The sequence below is a fragment of the Phasianus colchicus genome, chromosome 17, assembly GCF_987193195.1.
Source record: "Phasianus colchicus chromosome 17, bPhaCol1.hap1.1, whole genome shotgun sequence".
Taxonomy (NCBI): Eukaryota; Metazoa; Chordata; class Aves; order Galliformes; family Phasianidae; genus Phasianus; species Phasianus colchicus.
Window position 1 is genome coordinate 1,134,157 of NC_143452.1, and position 26,716 is coordinate 1,160,872.

The following is a 26,716-nucleotide window of genomic DNA, read 5'->3' on the forward strand; positions in this document are numbered from 1 at the left end:
TGCAGCACAGTTGCAATGCTCTTGTTCCACTTTTTTCTTTTGTGGTTTGCAGCAGTATCATGTTGTACAAAGAATTTGATTTGTGATGGCATCTGAGCCTTTTTCTAGCACACTCAGCTAGCATCCAGGAAGCCCACCACATGCCTATTCTCGTCCCTGCTTATGTCTCTGACTTCTTTATTTCACCTTAAGTAATATGTGCAGCCTTCCTAAACAGCGAAGTAGTCTGCAGATTAGCCCTCCTTGAAACACTCTGGCATTGTCAGTATTCATGAACGCAGTTTTTCACTCTGCTGATCAGTCATCTCAGTTCATTTCCAGGCAGCCTGTGGCAGTGTGTGGAAGTGGAGCCAGGCTTTCTGAATAAAAAGGCGTGAGCTTTCTAGGATGATTTCTGGGGGACAAGGCAACGTGCAGGGACACTGAACAAGCACAATCGTTTGCATGCATTCTCCGATTACAGATACTGCATGTAGTGCTGAGAACCAGCTGCTGGCAAGTTTCAGTTTGGGCATATGTGTGTCTAATAAAAGAGCTTGCAGCATTCTTTGCCCAGCATCTTTTGTAATTCTGTTGCTAACCATATGCGTTTGTTTCAGAATCGCTCACTGGCTGCTGTGAGGGTTAAGTGATTCCACTTACGGCGCCATGGATGAGCTGCAGGATGTTCAGCTGACAGAGATCAAACCGCTTCTGAACGACAAGGTAATGCTGGCTGCTCCATTGCTCTCACAGCTGGACTCCAACTGACTTTGTATCTACCAGGGAGCCCTGGTTGTCTGCTTATAGTTCGAAGTACCTGAAGCACTAAAAACAGTAATTGCTTCCCCAATCGGGTAATGCACCATAGTATGTCCTTCCAAAGTTTCAAGGAAAGAAGGACCACCGTTGTTCAAAGCAGTTTGATATCCCAGCCAAGCGGTGCATCATGCCAGTACTGGGCTTTGTGAAAGTGTGACAGAAATCAGAAAGGTGACACCATTCCTGGTGTGGCTGAGCTGTAGAACCTCTGGTAACTCCATGCTAGAGAAACCTTGGCTCGTAATACGTTTTCTTTTTTGATTTGTAATCTTGTCTTTCCAAACTATCTGTTTGCGGTGCTAGCCAACAAACAGGAAGGCAAATACAAAGTGATATTTCATTTCCTTGCCTCCATTTTGAAGTTACAGAAAATATATAACATTGTAGTAGGAAAAAAACTACACAGATGGCTCCAGAACTGGGCTGAGCTCTGCACGGGGATGAGAAATAAGCTGTGGCTCTGATCCTTTTAATTCTTTTAACAAAAGAAATGTCTCAGTGAGCTACCATCTCTGAGATCTGGTCCTCACTGATGCTTTCAGGCTTTGTGTAATACACACATATTTCTAGACATAGCTTATGGACTCATGCAGTTGATACCATAACCTGTTGTACTCTGCTGCGTATCAAAATCCAAGAAGTACTGAGCTGGCAGTTCACTCAGATTTTTGCTGATCAACCCAGTTTAGAGGTAGGATTTCATGAACAATTGATTTTGATGATGATGAATTGATGGCCAGAAATAGTACAGTAGGTGCTTGTGAACTCTTCATATGCAAAAGTTACTGTACAAAGAAAATGAGCTATGGCATTTTAATGCTCAAACTCTAAAAACAGTGGAATTGACTAGGATACAGAAGTGGGTGCAGCGTGGTGACTTAGTGTCTGAACTATAGGAAATGCTTCTGGGAAATACTGAGTCCCGACTTTGATTTGTCTTGAATCTAAGTCAGTGAAAGACTACAAGGTAGCTCTTTCCAGGTAGCTCTTTGCCTTTGGGGTGCAGCCATCACACATTCAGAGGACTGGAAGATGTACTTTAACCTTAGATTTGATGATTTGCTTCAGTTTATGTGTCAGCACTAATTCTGTGTGTGTGTATCTTAGCATTCTTTGGTTTGTAACACTACCAGGAATCCTGCTTTTCTCAGCAGAAATTCTAATCAGCCTTCACTTCTTCACTTACCACAGACCATCCCATGTCCAGCGCTGGATACAGAAGTCTCTCATTTCCTTATCCATTGCTTTTTTTTAGTTCTTATTCACTGTGGTCTTGGTGGACTGAATTTCTTCTTTACATCCTGGTAGATGAGGAGACTCTGCTGGCTGTGTTTAGCACAGCAGGGAAAGAGACATAGAGTGGTCAGAAATATCTTCTAATGTAGGATCCTCTCTAATGCAGTATCTCATGAGGGCTGCTTTTATGTTGTTTTCCTACATCCTGAGAATGTAGGAAACATCTGACACAGTTCAGTACTTAACACTTGGGGATTCATAGATCAGATTTGCAGGTATGTAAGACTTGTATGTCACAAACTTTGAAGAATGTGCTTAGTAACCTGTACTCTTAATAGCTGTGACGAAGCCTGGGAGGGGGAAGCAGGGCCATCTGTTTACATGTGGAAGGCAGTTAAGGGTACTTGGCCGTTAGAAGTGCTTGGGGTACTGTAGTTGGTCATACATGGCCCTACTTGTAATTTTAGCACTAAGGTGCAATGCCTTAGTAAGCTAGAATGCTGTCTCAGGTGGTTTGCTCAGCCTTGTGCAGTATCTGACAGCACTCAGTAGTGTGACCTGCCCTGCCAGGCTGTGCTGAAGCAGGGGTCTCCCAGGGGACCCTTAGTGGTGCTGTTGCTCTGTGTTTTGGAGTACTGTGCTAAAGTCTGTTTTCTGTGTTTTTTTTTTAACAGAATGCGGCTCGCAACTTCCAGGACTTCGACTGCCAGGTGAGACGAGCACATGTGCCAAGGATCTGTGGGCAGCCTTCTTGTGGCCTGTCAGTAATGGAAAAGTTGTGTCTTTATGTTAATTCCTTTTAAGGTTTAAGAACTTGAACATGTCTGTTTGACAGAAATAGCCCTTCACCCTTTCACCAGAGCCCTTACTGTGTGCTGTGAGGGGCAGGCTGCTCTGTACAGGCTCTGCAGTGGGCTGCAGAAGCCATTTCCTTGGAGAGATGCAATCTGCTGATGAGCTGCAGCTCTGTCATGTCCCATCTGGTTCACTGACTGGGAAAGGAGGAGCGTGCATGCTCTGCCTGTTTGTGTTGAGAGGAGATGGAAAGCACCAAGTGTTACTGCTGCCCCAGTTACAGCACCCCTGCTCCGCTGAGCCTGGGTCACAGTGAAGCTGGGCTCACTTTGTGGGGATTTTCTTCTCAGACTAGTGGGGAGATGAGCCTCAGCACTGCAGTTGCTATAGAAATAATTCTTTCAGAGGAGCAGTTGCATCACAAGCCTCCAAGATGCAGGATGCATCCTTGGTCAGGCAGAGCACAGTGCTGAGATGACGTGGTGCGCTTTATAGAGCACAGGCTCATTTCCCATTTCCCTGACTTGCCTGTAGTGATTACACAGTACAAGACAAGCACCCATGGCTGCATTACCCCAGCAGTGCAGCTGAGGGTGGGTCTGTCAGAGTCACAAGGTAGCTTTGAATGAATGTGTGCCAATGTGGATGAGTGTAGAAAACTTTGCAAGCCTAAGCAGAGCAGAATTGTAATAAGAAGACAGTATGTATTTTTTTCATCTCTTGGTATAGGAAGTTGCAAGAACATCCCATCTGGGCAGGCACATGCTCTAGCATGATTCCTTGTGACTTTTAATGTTATCCTAAAGTCTACAAAACTAAAAATTACCAGTCTTACCATTTAACTAGTGTGCAGTCTCAGAAGTGGTAACGGTGTTCTTTTCTGGCTTAAATAGGTTTTAATAAAAGAGTGTTTGAAGATAGGTAATGGGCTCGCAAAGCACTTTGCTGCACCATCTTGTCTCTGTATTTCTGCATCTTTTCCATCTCTGCTAAAGGTGGGCAGCAGGAGCCCCGGGGAGCCAGAGGGGCCCAGGGAAGCGTGGCTGGGAAGAACGTGCCTGTTGCTTGCCTGTGTTTGATTGAGATCAGCAGTGAGCGGGTGGCCATGACAACAGTTGGGCAGGAGACGAGATGTTCCTTGCAGGAGCATCTTGGTAATTCATTTAGATGGTTTTTTTTTCCAGCAATAAGCTACATGGTGTCTCATGTGACTGCTGATGTCCCAGCCTCACCTTTCTCCAAGTTTCCTACAAGGTGTGGTTTTTGGGGCCATATCAGGGCTGGCTGATGCCCTGACAAATGTCAGAGCAGACAGCTGGTGGGATGGCTCCTTGTGTGTTCTGCCTCAGTGGCTAGTACAAGGAATGGTATTTAAACTTGGAAGCCCAGATCTCCTGTTGCCCTGAGCAAAAGGGCTTTTTGATCTGGTAAAGCACAGCCAGCTGCCTTGTTCAGGGCCCTGTGGAAGTGGTAGGATTTTTCTTCACCTGTGCTTCAGAAGGGGAAACTCAAAGTGAAGAAGGTTGCTGAGGCTTTCAGGGGATGGAGATCCTATTGTTTAACATAAGACTTAACAGATCTTGAGCAGGGGTATCATTTGTCTGGAGTCCTGCAGGGAGAACAGGTAGAAGCTGGCCACAGATTGCTGAGGGCTGATGTTCCAGTTCCAGCATAGAGATGTTCACCATCAGCTGTAGCATCTGCAAGGGCCCTGTCTGATTCTGAAGCAGATTTTAGAGGATTTGTGGGATGGATTTATATTATCTTACATGATGTATTGTTTGCACTGGAAAAGCATAGCATCAGTGATGAAACACTTGCATTTCAGGCCTTTTCACTTTTCTAACAAAGTCTAAACCTAGCCACTTCAAGTGGAGATAAAGCACTGTCTGTGCCTGGGCTCGTAGCTCATTTCATCATTTGGAACTTGCTCATTTTCACACAAGTGAAAAAGTCACCCTCAGCTCTGATCCAGTGAACAAGGCCGCTCTTTCACACATTGATTTTTCTCGAGTTCTATCAGTGGGTGGTTTGCAGGACAGACCTGCAAGCAGCAGCCCTGCAGTGCGGGTGAAGGAGCTGAGCAGGCCCAGCACTGTGGAGGTGGCCACATCCTGGGCTGTGCTCAGGCTGCTGGTGGCCAGCAGGGCTGCTGGGAGCAGTGCTATGGTCAGGCTGGAGCCCACCCAGCAGTCTCAGGGCCTGTTTGTCCTGCAGTGCCTCTGGGGCTCCTTCTGGCAGCTGGAGTTACAGAGCATTTTCTGGAGTTGGTCAGTGTTTATGACTGAGAGAAGTGTTTAGTTTGATCCCAGCTGATGAGTGTGCAGTTGGCCTGAACAGTGATTCTGGGAGTTGTGTGGTGCCAGGCACACGGGTTAGGGATGCTGCTTTCTGTAAAGCTCTGGCATGTCTCACCACTTCTCCTTCGGAAAAGAATGGATGCTGCCATTTTGAAGTTCTATTAATTTCCCAGTGTAATTGTTTTCAGTTTGGAGCAACTTGCCAGGACTGGGTCTGCATAACCTAATGCCCACTGTCCATCCCACTTGACAGCAAGGTGCTACCAACACAGCCCTCTATAGAGCAAACATCCTCTTGCCTCTGAAGTTTGTTATTCTGAGTTAATGTGGGATGAAGAAGGTTTTAGCTTGGCTGCATCACAGTGCAGATACAGGTGCCCTGGCTTTCTTGTGCTGTTTATCTACAAGCAGGTGCAGTTAACCATGACAAATAACAGATTGCCTGGGCATCAGCTGAAGCAACCCCCACATAATCTGATAACTGTTTGCAGTGGAGATAAAGAGGAAAGCTAGCATGGTGGCTTAGGGGTCTTTATCAGTATGAATCTAGGTTATTCTCAGAAATAAAACATATTAACCTAAATTTGGGACCTGCATTTTGCTTGAAAGCTATGTGTACCCTAATGAAATCTATGTTTGGCTTCTTCTAATGTTAGTAGGCAGATGGTGGATTAAATGCTCTGGGTTGATGATGGACAGATGGTGTGGTGACCTACACGGTTAATAGAGTTGTGCTTGTGCTTTGTGCTTTTATTATTATCTACAGACCCTCTTTAGCTGCTTTGAGGTGTTCTGAGTTAGTCTCAATCTCTTCCCCCTTCTCCAGGTGTTTTGCCTAAATACTGATGAAGGAATACACTGATATTTTTGTAAAATTAAACAAATCAGTGTTATTTTTCAGTCTGACATAAGCTAGTATTTAACTTAATCTCTAGCTAGTACTTTGCCGCCCACAGGAAGGGAGAGAAGTGTTTTGCTTTCTAGCATGCACCAGACAGATGAGGACCTGAGGTGTGGAGAGGGATTTGGGTTTTGGCAGAACATTTGCAGAAAGCTCACGAGGTATGGAAGAGGTGGGAATAAGAAAATCCAGGACATGCATCCAGGACATAGTTCAGCTGAAACAGAAGAGGCAAGACAAGTACAAGCCCACAGGGCAAAGAAAGCTCCCCTGTATAACAACTTCTTGTTGTGCATTGCTGGAATCAATTGGAATTGTAGAGGTACTTGTTTTCCCATTGGCATAGGCAATACTACACCAAAATGTTTGAAATTAATGACAGTTTACTGAGCAATTTTTTGTCACTTTTCTCTATTGGAAGGTATAATTTTTCAGTAAATAAATAGCTGTTTCTACTGATTTTATTTTGGTGTTTTCCCACAAATACATGTGTTCTAAGCTTTTCAATCTGGATTTTTAAAAGCTTTCATATCCTTGCCCAATGTCTTTGCTTTAATTTTGCTTGCTGGTGCAGTAGGAAATGATGTTGAGGGGTGATTGGAAAGAACACATCATGTGCAGTAGCTGATGTCATAGATACTGTGTAGAAACTTCATAAAATCATAGAACAGCTTGGATTGGAAGGAACTTCACAGCATCCCAATCCTGCCTGTGGGCTGTTTGCCACCCACCAGATCATAGAATCATAGAATCATTAAGGTTGGAAAAGACCTCAAAGGTCATCTGATCCAACTGTCCACCTACGATATTGCCCATTAAACCATGTCCCTAAGTACCACATCTCCACGTTTCTTGAAAACCTCCAGGGACTCTTCCACTGGGCAGCCCATTCCAATACCTCACCACTCTCAGAGAATAAGTCTTTCCCAGTATCCAACCTTGAGACTCCCCTGGTGCAATTTGAAGCCACCAGTGTCCTGGGAGCAGAGGCCAGCCCCCACCTTGCTGCAGCCTCCTTCCAGAGAGTTGTTGAGAGTGATGAGGTTTCCTCTGAGCCTCTTCTTCTCCAGGCTGAACCATCCCGATTTCCTCAACTGCTCCTCGTAGTCTTGTGCTCCAGACCCCTCACAGCTCTGTTGCCCTTCTCTGACACACTCCATGGTCTCAGTGCCTTTCTTGTAGTCAGGAGCCCAACGCTGAACACAGCGCTCGAGGTGCGGCCTCACCAGTGCTGACTGCGGAGGTCCGATCACCTCCTGCTGGCTGTGCTGTTTCTGACACAAGCCAGGATGCCATTGGCCTTCTTGGCCACCTGGGCACACTGCTGGCTCGTGTTCAGCCGACTGTTAACCAACACCCCAGGGCCCCATCTGGCCTGGCCTCAAACGCCTCCAGGGATGAGGCACCCACACTTCTCTGGGCAGCAGTGCCAGGGCCTCATCCACCTCTGAGTAAAGAATTTTCTCCTCACATTTGACTGAATTTCCCTTCTCTTAGTGTGAAACCATTCCCCCTTGTCCTATCACTATCAGACTGTAAAAAGTTGTTCTCCTGTTTAGAATCTTTCAAGTACTGGAAGTCTGCAATGAGGTCTCCCTGGAGTCTTCTGCAGGCTGAACAAGCCCAGCTTCCTCAGTCTGTCTTTGTAGCAGAAGTGCACCAGCCCTTTGAACGTCTTTGTGACCTCCTCTGGTCCTGCTCCAACAACTCCACATTTTTTTGTGCTGGTTGCCTCAGACCTGGATGCAGTACACAGCAGATGAGGTCTCACAGGGGCAGAGCAGAGGAGGACAAACCCTCCCTTACCCTGCTGGCCCCGCTCTCTTGATGCAGCCCAGGGCACTGTTGGCCTTCTGTGCTGTAGGAGCACGCTGCTGGCTCATGCCCAGCTTTTTGTACACCAGGACCCCCAAGTCTTTCTCCACAAGGCTCAAAGAGTTCTCCTAATATCAAGGAAGATAGATACTAGCCACAAACCAAGTGATACACCCTGCACTTGGCCTTGTTGAACCTCATGAGGTTCACACAGACGCATTTCTCAATCCTGTCCAGGTCCATTTGAGTGGCATCCCTTCCTTTTGTTCCAGAGCAGCACCACTCTGCTTGGGGTTGTCTCCAAGCTTGCTGAGGGTGCACTCAATCTCACTGTGTAGGTTGTTGATAAAGACAGTTCGTTTTTTAATGAAGCCATTAAATGCAGTTTGTGGTGGTTACGCAGCAGCCTTGAATACAGCGTGGTATAAAGCATCTTTTGTCTGTTGCAGTGGAATAATATGAAACTTCATCACTTTGAGGAAGGATTTGCCTTCTCTATATGAATACCAGAGGAGCTGTTCTCACCAGCACTGAAATATTTGTCTAGGATATTGAAGACCTGTGTGCTACTAATTTGTACAGTGAGTTCTTCTACTCTATTGTTGAAAGTGCTAGATTGAGATTAACAACAACGCAGATGTTCTGAATCCAGCAAGCAAGATTTTTTATGACTAGTAAAGTAGAAGCTGCCCCTTATCTTTTTAGTGTCACATCACTAAGATACTGATTTTGACTTCTGCTGACACGCCAGCAACAGAAATACGAGGCTTAAAATGATGAAAATTGAATTTTATTTCTGATTTATTTATCAATAGCTCTTATTTGTTGGGAAGCTTCCCTCCAATTCTTTTCTCATCTCAGGCTCTCCATCTAAAAGTTCCCTTTTTTTTTTTCTTGGCAGTGTGACACTGCCATATTAGTTCTGGAGGGCTTTCACTGGCTGGACTTCACGTTACTCATACTGTTCATTCTTAAATGTCTGAACATGAACCTTCTGTGGGATTTATGTAAACATGTTCTTGCTTTCAGAATGTTTGTGGCAATGTATTAAAGCAGCTGCGTGTACAGAAGAGGTATTGGAGGTTCCTGTGCTTTTTTTTATTTTATTCCTGTCCATGAATTATTTCATCACAAGTGTATATCTTTAGGTTGAGAAAGGGCTTTGCCTCCGTTCTGCCTTCAGAAAAATGAATGGTGCTTTCCCACTAACAGTGATTGATCTGTTTCCACCCATTACGCAACACCCATTAATGGTGTTTCGTAGCAGCTAATGAGTAATTGTGATACTAGTTACAACTCAGTGCAGTTAGACACAGTTCTAATTCCTGGGGACACTGCAGATTTGGAACACAGAGCATCTCCCTGCTTTCTCTTCTTCACAAGATTTTAAGATCTTCCTAGTCTTCAGCACTAGGCAGTTTAGCCTGTCTGCAGTTTGTGTCTGCAGACAGGCTGACCTTGGCTGGAAGTGTGAGCCCTGACTCATCTTTCAAGTTGTTTTTGAGGGTGTAAGATGGTCTGGGGTCCAATGGTTATGCCAAAAGTTTTAGATTTGCCTGTGTATTGTAGCGCATTCAGGTCATGTTTGTATAGAATTCATGTCTACAATACCGTGTGTGTGCTGGACGTGACACTTTGAGCCCATTGTTTAGGGGCTGGAGGCATTAGCCTCTTCTATTTGCAGCCCTAGAAAGGCTCAAAACACTGACTCAGTGTCAGAAGACTCTGCTGACTCAAAACAGTGATGGCAGTGCTGGAAACAGCTGACCTGCTGCAAGGTTTTTGCAGACAAGAGCAGATCTCTAGGTGGGTTCATTCACCGTGAGCTAGGAAGCTGCAGTTTTCCTGTGATAGCTGTGTAAGAGGGGATTTACCCTTGGAACATGAGGATGAAGCACTACACATGCCTGCGCCCATGCTGAGTGCCTCTCTCAGAATTCTGGATACTTTACTGGAGCACAAGAATGCAGTGGCCTTACCAGCTTTACAGAGCACAGGGCAGGAGAGGGCAGAGCACAGTTCTTCATTTGTTCCGTTTCCAGCTCGCAGGTGTTGTCATTAACTGGGGCTCAGCATTTTGTGGTCCTGGGGAGTTTGTTCTTTGATTTTGGAACCCAAGCCCAACCTGTCAGCTAAATGTCTGTTAAAGGTCACTTGATTTCAGTTCATTTGGCTGCAGAGCCTTGACCTGTTCTCTGGCAGATTTTGGAGGTGACTTCCCATTTCCCTCTGGGCTGACAGAGTTAGGGTTGCAGATGGACTAGGTCTGTCCTTCAACATCGTGTGCCTTTGCAACAGCAGCACATGAAAGCTTGTTTGTATATAAAATAGTAGCCTGGGGATAGCCTGGCAGCACCTTTGTCCCCTGATGCTTTCGTGTTTATGTAACCAGATTACACAGTTCTGCTGCTGCTCTTGGTTCTCACCCAGCGTTTCTCTAATTTAAGACTTAATCCAATTACACAAAGTACTCGAAACCGTTGCCTGCTTGCATAGATCATATTGTGTTTTCTATTAATAAATTTCTGCTCTGTATGGAAATGAATAATTTAGTTCAAGATGTTGCTTTGAATCTGATTTAGGCTTGCTTCCCACGCAGCCATCTCCTTTAGCTCTACTATTTCCAAAATAATGTTGCATGGAGAGGAGGTGGAAAGCACTTGCGTGCAAACTGCATTAAGGTCTGTGGTACTGTAATGGTAAGAGTTACCAGATGGTGATGCTTCGCAGTCGTATAATTTCTTTTCCTTAGCTTATAGGCATGGTTTGTGTTGTTGTTTTAGTAATGTGTAGAAATTTGAGGGCAGCTGTAGCAAAGAGCAAGACAACACAATATCGTAGAATCATATCATAGAATGGTTTGGATTGTAAGGGACCTTTAAGATCACCTATTTCCAGCCCCCTGCTATAGTCAGGGACACCTCCTCCAGCCCAGGTTGCTCACAGCCCATCCAGCCTGGCCGTCAGTGCTTCCAGGGAGGAAGCATCCACAACCTCACAGGGCAACCTGTTCCAGTGCCTTGGCACCCTCACAGTAAAGAATTCCTTCCTGATATGTAGTCTAAATCAGCTACATATAAATATCCATTTCCCCTTGTCCTGTCACTACACGCCCTCATAAGAAGTCCCTCCCCAGCTTCCCTCTAGGCCCCTTCAAGTACTGGAAGGCTGCTATAAGGTCTCCTCAAAGCCTTCTCTTTTCCAGGTGCAGAGCCCCAGCTCTCTCAGCCTGTCCTCACAGAGGAGGTGCTCCAGCCCTCTGATCATCTCTGTGCCTTCCTCTGGACCTGCTCCCACAGCTCCAAGTCCTTCTTGTGTCAGGGGCTCCAGAACTGGGCGCAGTGCTCCAGGTGGGGTCTCAGGAGAGCAGAGCAGAGGGGCTGCACCTCCCTCAACCTGCTGGCCACACTTCTCTTGGTGCAACACAGGACAGATCGGCCTTCTGGGCTGCAAGCAGAATGTAGGCAGCAGACACCTTGCTGCTTTATGTTCTACCAGACCTGAAAGCATAAATAAATAAATAGATGGAAAAGATTTAACAGATGTATTCTTTGTTTTCGGTCTTCAAATAAAATCAATTTTAATTTTTTCCAGGAAAATAATATTGAACTTTGTGCAGCCTCACAGTATGAGTAGAACTCATCTGGCATTGCCAGAAAGGAAGCTTAATAAATTAGTTGTGAAAAGCACTGCTAATTTGAATTCTCATTGTTAATCATTCCCACTGTGAAACAAATTGTTTACCTCCGACTTTAATAACTTCTAAAGCTTAAGCTCTGGATCCTGTACAGAGCTGTGGAGGGAGGGCAGCTCAGAGAGGGGCTGTCGCAGCCCTGCACCCAGCTCCCTCTGCTCACTGCCACAGGCTCTGAGCTCCAAGCAAGCCTTACTGCCTCTGGAACTGCTTTTGGAAGTTTCCTCTGTCAGAGCTGATTTTTCTTAATATCAGGAATATTTTTTCTATGCCACCTAACACTGCTTCCCTTTCTGGCCAGGAGCAGCAGGCAGCAGTCAGAGAAGGTCCCTCTGGGTGAACTTTCTGCCACTTCGGGTATGCACCCACTTCTTCCCATCTTCCGCCCACAGTAAATTTATACTTTGGCAGTCATGTTTTGATTTGCATTTGCTTCCTCAGTTTAAGAATCATTCAAAGATGTTAAGGCCAAATAGGATAATGTCACAGCCTCGACTGACCTGCTGCAAATCCCGAGCAAGGAATAGCTCCCAGCAATTCCTATATCTGTGTTTCATCTAAAACGATTTAAAGCTGCTGTCAGGCTGTGTCGTATCACCTTCTGATGCTGAACCCTTTGAAGTTCACAGCATTTCCTTTTCTGAGACATAAGGGGTTAAAAGGAGCTGGGACCATAAGGCACACTGCTGAAATCGCAGGACTTTTGGAGGTGATCGGTGGCATTGCTGGCCTTTCTCTGACAGTTGCTGTGTTCTTCTGCTCAGCCCCTACCAGAGAATAGTTTTTAATGGTAGAGCTAGGGTGAGTTGAGTCAGTGCCTGTGCCACCATATCTACACTCCTAGTGCATGCCTTCCAGCTGAGGAAGTCCTGTGGCTGCAGGGTGAGCTGCTCCTGATGGAGAGGGAAAAGGAAGCCTGCCTGCACCCTGCTTGCAGGTATCTGTGTGACTGCTGGCTGCCCTGGACACGGGAAGGGCAGGGTGCTGAGGGCAGTTCTCCTCTAACTGCATGTCTTCAAGTCAGCCAATCTGTAACAAGAACTTGCACTCCAAATCTCAGTTTTGTTTGGGTTCTGCCAGTGGTTATTGTATTCTTGTCTGAGACCACAGAAGAGAGTTGAGGGCCGTCTTTATGGACAGTGGGAGCCATACCTGGATGCAGTGTGGGAGGAGAGGGTAATTGCAGGTGATGGAAGATGCATGTGGGTGTTGCAGGAAGTTTGTTGATCTGACTCTAAATCACATCAGTGAATATCATAGGTTTCCTTTGGATTGAAATCCCAATTTCCTAACAGGAAAATTGTTTTGTTGTTTCAGTGACTTTGCAGGCTGGTCTCAGCTGCCCTCTGTCTGTCAGGCAGATATGACAGTAGGACACAGCGCGAAGACTCCATTTCTAGATGCAGATTTCTTTGGAGCAACAGGCTTGGGAGCCCTGGGGAGGAAAAGGAGAGATTCTGAGCAGGGAAGAAAAATGTATTCAAAACATTCTTCAAGGGGCTGCTGTATGATGGGAACCATAATGTGCTTCAGGTCAACACCCTTTCCAGAAGAGAGCTTCACTGATTCTGTGCTCAGAAGTTTTAGCAAAGTGCTGCACAGAAATGGAAAATCTTGCTGAAAATAAGTTTAGCTGGGCAGTTAAGATCTGCAGTTTTGCAGCAGTACTAGGACTTCTTAAGGACACCAAAATGGAGGCAAAGAGCAAAGGCCTTCCATCTATCACGGCAGATGTGAGAAATGGTGCAAGGAAACCAGCATGACTAAACAGAAGGGAATGGAGGCTGTTGGAAACAAATAAACAAAAAAGCTTTTTTTAAAAAAGCAGGAGAAATTGTAAAAGGTTACAAACTACAGCAGATTAAATGTATGAATAGAGCAGGCACAGGGGAATTTGATGACTTGCAAGGGGGGAAAAATTGATTGTCCTATTCCAAAGCTATCAGCCATAGAAGCATGTCAGAGAGTTCAGAGTGCTGCTGGCTGCTCGGGCTCTGAAGGAAGGACTTGGAGTAGATCTAGCAGTACCAGAAAAACTGATCTTAATTTTTTTGTTGTTTGTGAGCTTGCCATGGAGCAGCTTGGAGGTTACCATGGTGGAGTCAGCAGAGAGCCTGCCTGAAACTGCAGTGCCCATTGCAGAGACTATAAAACAAGTAAAAGGCATGATTTTACAGCAGGGTGTCAGGGCTGCTTGTATCAACCCAGAAGTAAATGAGTTTAAGAATTGAATAGTTGGCTTGTTAAGTGAGAGGTTACATTCCTCCATACATTGAAGCTGCCTGAGGGCTGCAGTGCTTCCCCTGCATCACAATTTTTAGAAGGGGTCACAGGGAAGATTGGGGAATTCACTGACCAGCTGTGCCTTGCAGGCTGGTACAGCTAGCAGGGAGTGCAATTAACAGATCCTGTAGATGAATGTTGGGCATGGTGGCTGTGGGGGGAAGTTGTGCTCTGCAGAGCTGCGGAGTCCTTTGGAGGGGTTGATAACATATAAATAAAGGCAGTTCAGTTAATACTTGGATTTCCAAAAGACAAGCCTCCCTACCAAAAGGCTCTTTAGGGGCTTGTGGGGCATGGGATTAAGTGGAGAGGTCCTTTCATGGATTAAATACTGGTTAAAGAACAGAAGTTAGTTATTTTCATAGTAGTATGAGGTCACTAGAGAGTTACTTTGCAGAAATGTAGTGAGTCCTGTGCTCTTTAAACCTGTTCCTAAATGACCTGGAAAAAGTGATGAAAGATGCAGTGGCAACCTTTATCTGCCTATGGATAAATGTAAACATGGTGCTCATTGAATGGAATGGTGCTTGCAATGGAATGCAGGAATGGGCTCAGGGCTGGTGATAACCCAGAGGCAATAAGACATTACGAGAGATGAGTGGAAATGTCAGCACAGGGCTCAAGGCTTTCAACAAAGCAAATCAATTCTTGTTTATCAGGAACAGAGAACAAAGCAACCTCATTGTGCTCCTGTATAAATCCACATCACGCCCACGTTTGACATTCTGCCAGCCCCTCAGCTTGGGAAGGACGGAGCGAGACGGGCACCAGCAGTGCAGGCAGACAGAAGCTGCTGCACCGGGGTGGCCATGCAGGCTGGAGAACCTCAGCCAGGAGAGGGGACAGGTGAAGGGCATCCAACTCGCTGTTTGGTGTCACTGCTATGGGTTGTGGCAGTGGGGTTGGCTGCTCGCTGCCGTCCAAGCTGAGGGCAAAACCAGCAGGTGCAAGGTAGGGGAAGGATGTTCCGCTGCCTGCACGTTATGGCTTTGGCTGTTCTGGTCTTAGGGTGACTGCAGAAGCCATTCCTCCAGCTCAGTTAAGTCTCTTTTCACCTACACGTGGTTGCAGGTTTGGAAAATGAAGGGTCCAAGATGCAGGTCTTTGAGGATGTGTCACTGTGTGCTTGCCCTACTCTGTTTTCCCAAAGCGCCCAGCCCACTCTTTCGGTCAGACCAGCGGTGCGGCCAGCTCCAGCTGCTCTGCCCTGCTCCATCCCTGCTGCTCCAACATCAGGGCGCTTCTCACACCCGCCCCAAGGGCACTGCTAATTTCTGAAGCATGGTTCCAGGCCGGGTTTGGGCTGATCAGTAGCAGCTGCAGCACGTGGCCAGCGGCGCGCTGCTGTGTGCCGGGCGTGCGTCACGGCTGGGCCCTGCGGCCAGCGAGGGCCGCTGCTGCCTTCCCTCCTGCAGCGCGGTGCCTGCGGTGCTGGCTGGTTTTTTCCTACTGTACAAATGAGGGCAGAAGATAACATCTCTTCAGAAAAACCTCTGACAAAGTTTCCAGTCTCTAAGTGAAAATCAAACGTTCTCAAGCATTTCAAAACAGAGCTGTAGATCGTCACCACCTCTTGCCTTCACCTCCCTTGTTTTGCAGAGTGCATTTGTTAAAATCTGACCGTCTCCTGGCCACATCTTTGCCACTTGCCTTCTCCTGTGCTGCTGACCAGCCCGCTGCTGAGACTGCTGCTGTGCAGCTGCAGGGAGCAATCCTGGGGCGTCCATGGGGGCTGCACCGGTGCAACGTGTCGGAGCTGCCTGAGCAGGGGCCAGAACCCACACACAGCAGCACCTGAGAAATTAAGATTGGTGTCTGAGAGCTTCCAGCACAGGAACAGTGGGCAAACAGGCAGAACTTTAGGTGGGCAGTGGTTATGTGGGCAGTGCAACAAGGCAGGGCTCCCACTGTGTGGCCAGCAGGCAGGGCTGTGTACAGAGAGCTGGGTTTGTCTGCTCCATGCTTGGAGTGTTAATAACCTAGTATTAAATAATAACCTCTTCTGCTTTCCTTGGCCAATTTGAGGTAGCAGTTGTATCTTACATGTGCAGTGACTGTTGTTGTCATCTAGAATGTGATACCTAAGCTCTATATTAAGCACCTACCTCATGCTATCCTTTGGCTCTGATGTGTGGGAGAGCTGTGGAGGGAAGCAGGTGGCAGGGAAGCCGTGTGTGTTGTGTAATGGTGTGATGTCTGAGCGTGTTTTTGTCCTCCTCCATCACAGATGAAGAGAAAAGCCCTGTGGCTCCAGGGTATGGTTTCAGAGAAATTGAAGTTCACTGGAAAAACGAAGTGGGAAATATATGCAAGGAGTGAAGCTCGGTCTTCCCCGCCTAAGAAATTTTGGGAAGGAGATCAGCTCGGTGTTGCAGTGTGTTGTTAAAAAAGGGAACACGGAGACCCTTCTCTTGAGTGTAGTGTCTGACTCAGTTGGTAGAGCAAGACATTTGCTCAAGTAGCATCTTACTGCTTTCACAGCACTCCTCTCTGAGATGTGCTGAGGATGGCATTTCTCAAGGTGCTTCCCATCTCCAGTGGACATTCCTTTTGTTTGAGCTGTTAATGTGGCTGAAAGAGCAGTGAGGTGAGACCCTCTGTGTTGGGCTGCTGCCCAGCAGTGATGTGAAAACCCTCTTCTCAGTAAGTGATCTCACCTGCTGAAATCTCAGTTTATGCAATTTACAAAACCAAAGTAGGTGGGAAAGCAAGGATTGTTTTTTAGCTCATGGAAACTCTTTCCCTTCCCTACCATAGAGCTAAGGGAAGCTCACGTTTTGGACACAAAGCTTGCACAAAAATGCAAGCTGTTGCAGTATAAAGCACATCAAGGTGCTGGAACTGCAGGACTGAAGAGAGCTGGATGCTTCTGTTTCAAGTACCTTCTCCAGTCTTTGACCTGTTAGCAGTGCATGTGACCCTGGCAGTGAGATAGAGTGTAATTCCAGAGAAGGCACCGAACTGCTGACTATTTTAATGTCTTCAGATCTTTTGTTGTTTCTGTGCTTTTCTCACTGTTAGCTCAGTTTGGGTTTTGTGCTCCTGCTTGATGGCTGACCTTTTGTTGCTGCTTATAAAACCCTCGCAAGTCCTGTGGGGGCTGCAGATACACGGGATGTGAGTCAGTCAGACCAGGCTGCTCAGGGCAGGGTTGTTGCTTTGGCCAGCCTGTGCACTCTGTCTGGCTTGGAGCCCACACCAGTATTTGTCAGACCTCCCTGTGAGCTTCTTAACTCACTGACCTGGCAGAAATCTAACAAAGTCAGATTAAAAAAAAAAAAAAAGCAGCTGGGTAGTTTGGATAGCTTCCTGCCAGGTCAGTGAGTTAAAGCTGCTTATGGCAGAGCCCTGCTTTTCATGGCAGCCAGCCAGTTGGTCCACTTGGATGTGGGGTGCTGCAGGCTGCTGCTGCTTTGGCCCTCTCTGGGCAATCCCAGGAACTTGCTGCTCCCAGCCGCTCCAGCAGCAGCGCTCCCAGTGTGCAGCCTGGGCCTCCTCCAAAAGCTGCCAGATGTGGCAGAGGACTGATTCACACCTACTGATTTTCTGAACACTAGAATGAGGGCTGCTGCTGTGGCCGTGGGGGTACCACTGCAGCACAAAGCAGGATGTGTCCCATCTGTAGCAGAGCAGCACGGGGCGCCGAGAAAAGGCAGCAAGAGGCAGAGACTTGTGCTGGAGACCCTCACTGCACATGCAGTGCAGGCAGCTCATTGCTGCTTGCTGGGCACCCTGGCTTTTCCATGTGTGTAGTGCAACAGCAGCATGCAAGTAAAACCCAGCAGTTCTCTGAGGATGGGAGCAGCCAGAGGTAGTTTGCTTTGCAGGAAGGATTGCAGGACAGAAAGTCAAGCTGCACAGCCAAGCAGGGAGAAGGTTTGGGCTCCTTTGGGCAGCGTGGCTCTGGCAGTTTGCTTCTGTTGCCACAATTCTGAGACAAGGGGCTGCAAAAGGGAGAGGGATGCCAGCTGGGGAGTGAAGGGCATTCTCTGACAACAGGGAAGGAGCTGCTTTCGTGATGCCATGGACAGACAGATTGACAGATAACACTGAGCCTCCATTACTGTGCAGCAACATCACCCACTGAGATGAGATCTTGGGCACAGTGCCAAACCCTTCACATATCTGTACAAAAGCAACCTGTTCCTGGCAGTGGTTGTGGAAAGACAGAGGTCTGACAAAGTTGCTGATGTGGACAGAGCAGCAGTGGTAAAATATGGATGAGATACTTGCTGCTGGAGTTCCCATAGTACAGCCAGTATGCATAATGCTGAGGCTGCTTCTTCTCTCTCTGCAGGAACATGACATTGAGACAGCTTTCGGAGTGGTCCATGTCACCATGCGAGGCACACCCAAGGGGAGCAGACCTGTCATCCTCACATACCATGACATTGGCCTCAACCGTAAGCCCTTGCATTCCCAGGACTCTGAAAAAGTGTTTGTGATTGTACTTGTTTTATCATTTGAATGTGGTGAGCACTGGGACTGGGCTGGTCCTGAGGTGGGACAAATAGTACAAAGGTACAAAGACAAAGATCTGCTTGAGAGAGAGCATGGGGCATGCCCCTGCCCTCTAAGAGCCCTCAATAGGTGGGACTGGAGTGGAAGTGGATCCACCACGCACAGGGCTTTAGCTGGCTTGCAGCACTGCTTGATAGAGCTGCTCACCTTGAGGTATTCATTCCCCTGAACAGTGGAAGGTGAGCAAGTCCCTTCTATAAAGCTGAGGAAGTACTATAATGTCTGCAGTGGACTCAGCTGCTCTTTTCTCCCCATCCCACTCTATATGTGCTGTTACGTTCATGTAGGTGCTCCTCAGTATGCACCACGAATGCTCAAGCACTACAAGGCACAATTTTCCTAGGCATGAATGCTTAGTGGTGTTTGCCTGTCTGCCCTCAGTCGTGGCAGTTATTTTGCTAAGACTCGTTGCAGTCACTGGGGCAGAGCAGCAGTCACCCAGCACCCCCTGTCCCACAGACTCAGCGTGGAGGTTGGGCTCGTGCAAGTGCATGCCATGATGTTTGGATGACAGTAAAACTTCTTCAGGGAATGCCTCATGTCTTTTTTTTTTCTTTTGCAGACAAATCCTGTTTCAATGCATTCTTTAACTTTGAAGATATGCAGGAGATCACTCACCATTTTGCTGTGTGCCATGTGGATGCGCCAGGCCAACAGGAAGGAGCCCCCCCCTTCCCATCTGGGTACGAGCTCTGCAGAGACATTTATAGTTCCAGACATGGTTGCAGTCTGGCCTGTGGTAGAACCTAGTTTAAGCCAACTGGGACTGCTAGGGCAGGACATGGTGGGAAGCAGCTTTCAGGAGCAGAGGAAGTAGGAAGATGAGGAAGCTTCCAGAGAGATATGCAAGGGACTCTCCTGCCACTATGGCTCTTGCTGGCACCAGCTCCCTGACTTGAGCATGAGCCCAGCACACTGCGGTCTAGCTGGCATTCCTCTGTCTGTTCATCCTCCCACAGATGCCTGGCTGCCCAAATAGAGCTTTCTGTTAGGCTTGCTTTGAGGGCTGGGATCCATGTTGCTGCCTGGACTACAGTATCATTGTAGAATAATGACCAATCACTAGAGTATCCCTGTAGAATAACCACCTACATTGGGTAGAATTGGGAGGTAACTTCTGATGAGCTGTATTTGAAGGTGCTTTGATTTCAGCTTCTCTTGGTTTTCAGGTACCAGTATCCCACTATGGATGAACTGGCTGAAATGCTGCCTGCGGTTCTGACACACCTGAAGTAAGTCTCTGAAAAGAAACAGGGTGAGCCAGCTGGATGCAGCCATTCCAGCACATCCCTCTATCAATGCTTGAAATATCTGATATGCCCACTGAGTTGTCTCATAGGGCCTGAGCGCCTCCTAACCTGTGTAACTCTGTCTGGTTCTTATGCTGAGATCATTGTCTGCCAGATGAGACGATTTATGGCTGCTGAATCATTGCTGGGTCGTTTTGAAAATGAACTATAAGTGAACAGCTGGATACTGAGGAGGGGAAAAGCTTTGCCTTTTGGGATGCTTCAGCTGTGAGCTTATATTAGTCTTACTGATGGTAAAATGTCTATATTTCAGCCTGAAAAGCTTCATTGGGATTGGGCTGGGAGCTGGCGCATATGTCCTGAGCAGGTGTGCAGTAAGTATCTCTTTATTCCTTATGGCTTATATGAGCTGTGGTCTTTACTTATCATACAGACCACTTGTGGGGCATGGGCAAAGTAGCAGTAATTACAGCAGGCATGCAGGGAGCTTTGCGAGAGCTTCTTCGTATCGAGATGGTTAAATTGGAGCAACTGAGGCTATGTCAGGTATGGAAAGATAGTAATGTGATGTCTTTGAGTTAGCAGAGCCCATCCTGGCTGCTAGAAATGCCAAGCCTCAGAATGATTGGTGGTAAACAAAACACTGAAGGTAGTGGTGTCTTCACAATTACCCTCTGACTGCACTACTGTGTGCTGCTGCCAGTGCTGGGGGCACCAAACAGTTGATCTGGTGATGTGCTGTGGACTAGCACAGATGATGAGTGTTTCAGTGGAAAGGAAGAGAATTTAGCACTCCACCTTTAGCGAGGAGGCTCACTGCCTTTACGTTGTTACTTACTTCTACATTTGTCCCTGATGAAGTATTTGTGAGTATGTAAAATCAGTGGACATGGCCTAGGTATTTACCTGAATCATTCAGGGATAGTTTTAAAAGCAGACACTGAACTGTAACATTCTCAGTAAAGTTTGCTTGAATTTGTTGAGTGCAGAGATTTGCTCATGGTTTAGGCCACTAATTGCTTCTTAAAGCCACATGCAGTTGCCCCTCTTACAAAAAAAATCTCTGCTTCCCATTTCTTGTAGTCAGGATTTTGTTAGGGGAGAGCTTAGTTGAGTTTAAGTCACTGGTGTTTCTTCTGTTCCTTACTTTGCATCTTGCAAATTTTGAGGCATTGATCTTGCATAATTATGAGGCTTAATAAAGAAATCACTCAAAGTGTGGCTCAGTGAAGTGTTAGAAAGCCCTTGCCATGCTACGTGGATTGTAGACCATTTCCTTCTGAGGGGCAGAGTTGTTTCCTTCTGCTTCACTGGTGCTCATCTGTGCACTGGAACAAAGCATGAGCTTCACTAAAATTTCAGCCTTTGAGTGAACTTAGAGCTTGAAGCTTTCCACTTCTGTTAGATTGATTGGTTTTGTGTTCACAAGCAGTTCTTAAAGTGTTTGAGACTGTAGGGTTTTGAGATGGCAGGCTGGAGCAGGGGGAGAGGTATTTTGCCTTGCATACCTCTTGCAAGAAACTTGCAGCTGATGCCCCTCCCAGTGTGGCTTAAGCCGTCCTTCTGAGTGTGCCTGTGCTCTCTTCCCACAGCTCAGCCACCCAGACCTGGTGGAGGGACTGGTGCTTATTAATGTTGATCCATGTGCAAAAGGCTGGATTGACTGGGCAGCATCCAAGGTGAGATTTTCCAGCCCCCACATACCTTCTCTCCATAGTGCTTAATGAACAGTGTGTAGAGTAAGAAAAGGACTGAGTACAGGAATTTTTATTACCAAAACTACAAAATCTCATTTCTTCCCCTGCTGTGTCCTTGGTCTGGGTGTAGCAGGACCTACACCATAGAAGCAGAAGTGGGTGTGATCATGTGTGAGTGAGTAATCCTGGTAAACTACATGAAGATGAGTTGCTTCTGAGCACTGATCTTTCCTCTGATTTACTACTTTTGCTTTCAGGATTCATCTAGCTGAGTTTGAGCAAATCTTTTAGTAATTCTGCTATTCTAGCTACCTGCAGTTGTTTAAAGTTTCAACATTTCTGGAGAGTTGTCTGTTGTGTGTGCTTCTTTGGAGCCTTGTGAGTCCATCCCAAATTTCAGGCATTTGTTTTCATATCCCTTGAAAAGTTTTCTTATTTTCTTTATCTTCTTTAAGTTCTTTAACTTCTTTTCGTTATTTTCTTTAATCTCTTGAGCTGCTTTGAAAGTCTTAATGAAACAGCATTTTCCAGTACTCTCACTCTCCCTCATTCATTCTCTTCAGTTTTCAGGCTGGACAACCAACATAGTGGATATTGTCTTGGCACATCACTTTGGACATGTAAGTAACCAACAAGTGTTAATGTTGCCCCTGCAACCTCGCATGGACCTCTGACTTCTGGATGTACATGCTCTGAAGAACCCTGGTCCGTCAAATAAGGGGTGCCACAGACAGTGTTATCTTCTCTATGTGGCAAGCTTGCATCAGGGTTTTGCATGCTGAAGGGAGCAGGTGCATCCTCACAATTGCACTGACTTGGCTGTCTCCAGACTCCAGGTGTGGCAAAGAAAGTAGTGCCCCACTCCGCCAGTGCTGCAGAACATCTTCCTTTGTGCTGCCCAGGGAAGTGTCTGCAGAAACACGTGGCAGACAGTACTCTGTAGCCAGTGTGGAGGTATTTGGGCTGTAGGCAGTGGACAGATTGGCTGGGATTGACAGGGGTTGTTGTATGTGTCCAGAACTGCTGCATTTTCTTCCCCTTCAATTTCAGCAGAGTCAAAGTAGCCTCTTTGGAAGACTTTAGCTACAACGATGCCTTCCATTTGGGGTTTGCTGACTCTCAGTCAGCGAGCTTGCAGGGAAATGGAAAGGGTCCATGTCTCACGTGCACAGCATATGACCTGCAGCAAGTTAATCAACCTGAAGACCCTGTGATATCACACATTGGAAGTGAAAGGAGGCAGTTGGCTTCCTCCTGCTTTGAGCACATGCTTTTCCCATCCTTTTATTATGTATAATGCTTCCCTGCATCCCACACCCTTCCCCTCACATTGAAATGCAATTTCTTCACTGAGCTGGGAGTTTGGATGAGATTCTCCTTTGGTCCCAGTCCTGGCACTTACCTCTAAAGCTTTTCTTCTTTACTATTAAACATAAGTGGAAAACCTTCCTAAAGCGGGATGGTTTGTACCTTTATAAGAACTGCTGAGGCTTAGGAGCTTAAGCCATCTGAAGATACCTTTATACACCTACTTTCTTTGCACGTGTGCTGCTGTTTGTAAAAGTACAAAAAACCCTAATCTCATTACCAAAAATTGCACTTAGCATTCATTTCCACTCCATGTAGCCAAGATACCAGTGCAGCCTGGAGTCACTGTCCTGTGGGCTGTTGACCATCACTGAGCAGTGTGTATGGAAACAGTTCAATGCTGCAGTATTTTTATGAATATAATTTCTTATGAATTATTTTTACATGTGAAAAAAGATGTGTTCCTTATCTTTTTGTTCTTTTGCTTTTACACAGGAGGAGCTGCAGGCAAATCTAGATTTGATCCAAACATACCGGCTTCATATCGCACAGGACATTAACCAAGATAACCTTCAGCTCTTCCTCACCTCATACAACAGGTACAGGATACTTATTTGCCTGCTAGATTCAGTGTTGTTCCTATACCCATCCTGCTCAGTAGATTTGTTACCATATATATTATTCTACTGATATTTTTCTGTGGGAAGCTATGTCCTAAGTGTAGCCCTTCAACTGTTATCTGGAGCCAGGCTCAGTCTTGTACCTGGATGACCCTTTCAGACCTCTTTGGGTCTTCTCTCAAGGCATACAGCAAATTTGCCACAGATCCCATTTTCTGGCAGTGGCTATTGGGGCTCGAGCTCATGGCATGACTGTTGTCAGGGTGCTGGAGCCAGCATGCGTGGTTGTTTTTTGAATGTCCTGACTGTAAGCCTCTGCTGATCTGATGCATTGCTCTGCTTTGTCTTCCAGTCGCAGAGACCTGGAAATTGAGAGACCAGTGATTGGTGTCAATGAAAATACAGCAAAAACACTCAAGTAAGTTAATGTTAATCAGCCTGGTTAGTTACCATGCAGTTCCTTCAACAGAAAAGGTGTTGCCGGTTTCTTAGCAAGAGCCCCTCTAGCCCAAGTGCTGGGAAGACAGTCACAAGCTTTGTTGCAGTGCTGTCAGCCAGAGAGGCAGAGAGGTGTCTGGAAGCCCTTTCAGTAAGAATTGTGATGAGATTCCCCCGAATGTGGGGTCAGAGGAATAACATATCCACCCAGCAGTCACTGTATTTGCTGAACCATTAATCTGATTATTTTGTGTGAAAAATTAGGCAGGTTTTCATTTGCTGCTGCTGCTGCCTGTCTTCCCCTGCCCTGCTCTGCCCAGAAAAGTTACCTGCACAGTTCTTGTAGAGGTAGCAATGCAGGCATGGGGAGGGTGTGACAGTTCCCACCTTGGCAGTGACTCAACAATCACAGAGCAGATAGTCTGTGCAATGTCCAGCTGAGAAGAGACAGACATTGGAGAATTAGTGGTTACCAGTGCAGGAGATGTATAATTTTCAAGTTCCAAGCAGGAAAGCAAAAAAGGGTAAACCACCTCCGGTATATAGAGCACATGAAGGCTGCAAATTGCAGTGCTGAGGCAGGATGCCTGGGCTAGGCAAGAGTCTCCTGCACAGGCTCTGTCATGTGGACTTCTGCTCCTGTCAGACACAGCAGATGTTTTAGGCATCCACAGCCAAACCCTCTAAATCTTGGTTAACCTGAAAGAGGTGGATTTCCCTGCTTAGTCCCTGCTCTGTCATGCAGGCAGCTGTACACCACAGAGCACTGCCCATTGAAGTGACTCACAGGAATCTGCAGGCTCATTTCCTGTGAAAGTTGAGGTCTCGTTGCTTATAGACTGGCTTATAGGCCCTCAGGCCCCCAGCCGTTGAAGGTACTTGACTGGATTAGAGGTCTGATACTCTTAGCATAAGTTTTGCCATCTGGTCCATTGGGGTCTCTAACCCAACCCTTTCTCATCTGTGAATGAATAATAATGTGTAAACTTACAGCCACTTGATCAGTGGCCTCCTGCGTATGTTTTACACATTGAATGTTAACTACTCTTCTTGAATTACAGCATGTACCAAAAATGAACATGAAATCACAGATTTGTCAACAGGGGCTTTAATATCATATTTTTCAATATAAGTTCCCAGCATTTTTTATGTTTCTTTCATAAACCTGAACCAAAATACAATGCTGACCAGTAGTTAGCCTCAGAGGCAATGCACTCTGTTGGGTGACCCTGTTCTTAAACAGCTAACTTTCAGGCATTCATTCCAGAGAGCACACACCCTCTGCTGTCTGGGAAGGTGCTTCTAGCAGCCCTAGGTTCATCTTTTAACACGTGTGAAACAGCAGTGACAGTTGGTGTGCATGGAGTGGATGTGCAAGCCATGGAGGAGGTTTGGGTGAAAATAAAAAGCTGTGATGTGTTGACATGCAGGGATTTTGCTTAGCATTGTTAACAGCATAAGGCTGTTGGTACACAGACCTCAGCCTTCTCTTGGAATCAGTGTAGGTAACATGTTTCTGTTTGGGGTTTTTCCAGGTGCCCTGCCTTGTTAGTGGTTGGTGACAACTCGCCTGCCGTGGAAGCAGTGGTATGTACACACAAACATAACCTTAACCCAGAGAACATTTAGCAAACAGTCTTACCAGCAATGCTTTCACCTTGCCCAGAAGTAGCACAGAAAGTCTCTCTTTGTCCAAAGCTCTTTTTTTCTCTCCCCATCTATTGAGAACTGTCAGCCATTGGTGGAAGAGCTGAGGCTGGGGAGACCTGACAGCCCTGCAGGGCAGCTCTGAGTAATAAGAGTACTTGTGCCCCATGTGTCGTGCTTAGCAAGCATTGGAGACCCCTTTCAAGAACTTGTACGTTTCCTTGAGATCTTCCAGGGTGCTGCCTGGAATTCAGTTTTCAATTCATGAGTTGCTGAACTCCTGCTGTTATACTGAGGCTACTTGAGGTTTAAAGAGAAGCCGTTGTGACTCTGTTGTGGTGGGTAACATAGAGCTCTGCAGGAACACCATGTCACAGGGAAACTAACAGCCAGTAGCTTCTCCTTCCTGTTGTTATCTCTGCAGACACCAATAACCACTTCCCCCCCAGCACAGTGTGGCATGGCCCAGTGCAGAGGGGTTTGTGGTGCCCTTTAGCAGGAGAGCGTGTGGAGGCTGGGGGCTTGTTGAAGAAGTTTCTTTAAGGAATTTGGAAGAATGTAGGAATTTTCTAAAGCAGTAGCTCGGACCTGAGAGCTGTGCATGGAGAACTGATTCAGGGCCCTCTCTCATCATGGCCTCCTGCCTTTTCACCAGTCTGGAATGTACAGAAATCAGAGACTTTCTCAAAGTTTTGACTTTGCCGGGATGATATCCCTGAGGATTCTCACTGCCTCCCAGATACAGCTGACAGAGGGGATAGGATCTCCTGGATCTCCTGCTCTAGAGCTGCAGTTCCTATAGGTCCCCACCTATTCACTGTTGACAGCAGGACTGCACAGAAGAGGTGGCCGTGGCCTCCTTGCCTGGCTGGGGAATTGTGATCTCCTTCCATGCTGTACAGTTCAGAAGTCTGTTTCTCTCCCAGTCTTGCTGTCAGAGCCCAGGGGAGTCAGATGTTGGGGATGCTTTCCCATTAATTCACATCCCCATCTCTCTGAAGAGTCATGTTTATTGCCACAGGGTCCACTTGGATTAGAAGACCTGCCTTTCCTCCCTGCATCTTCATTCACTGTTCCTTTCCTACCTGGTATCTTCTTTCCTGGTCAGTCCTTTCTGGCTCTGGAGAAGCTTCTGTTCTGTGGTACAACTGCCCCACACTTTTCATCTGACTCTGAGTTTTCTGTTATATTATATACCTCTTTCCTCCTTTTATTTTAGGTTGAATGCAATTCACGTCTTGACCCAACCAAAACTACCCTTCTGAAGGTGAGTGCTATTCTGAATCATCCCAGCCTGCAAAAAGACATGGTTTTTTTTTTTTTGCTGAGTCAGCTCCACTTATGTGTTTGCCTTCCATGTGTTTAGCTTCAGGAGGTTTCTGGACAATCACTTAGAACTGTGTTCTTCCT

General features: G+C 46.6%; 1 protein-coding gene across 2 annotated transcripts in view; it reads left to right on the plus strand.

The window, feature by feature from the left end:
• NDRG3 (NDRG family member 3) overlaps positions 1 to 26,716 on the plus strand; it is a 54,582-nt gene that overhangs the window by 23,473 nt on the left and 4,393 nt on the right. For both annotated transcript variants that reach the window (XM_090151923.1, XM_031605644.2), the window contains exons 2-13: positions 600 to 705; positions 2,712 to 2,747; positions 18,123 to 18,228; positions 18,909 to 19,029; positions 19,516 to 19,578; positions 19,910 to 19,970; positions 21,189 to 21,275; positions 21,857 to 21,913; positions 23,097 to 23,200; positions 23,574 to 23,639; positions 25,195 to 25,246; positions 26,526 to 26,573. In XM_090151923.1, the coding sequence (XP_090008049.1) occupies positions 649 to 705; positions 2,712 to 2,747; positions 18,123 to 18,228; positions 18,909 to 19,029; positions 19,516 to 19,578; positions 19,910 to 19,970; positions 21,189 to 21,275; positions 21,857 to 21,913; positions 23,097 to 23,200; positions 23,574 to 23,639; positions 25,195 to 25,246; positions 26,526 to 26,573 (858 nt within the window). In that variant the 5' untranslated portion in view covers positions 600 to 648. The remainder of the gene's footprint in view (positions 1 to 599; positions 706 to 2,711; positions 2,748 to 18,122; positions 18,229 to 18,908; positions 19,030 to 19,515; positions 19,579 to 19,909; positions 19,971 to 21,188; positions 21,276 to 21,856; positions 21,914 to 23,096; positions 23,201 to 23,573; positions 23,640 to 25,194; positions 25,247 to 26,525; positions 26,574 to 26,716) is intronic.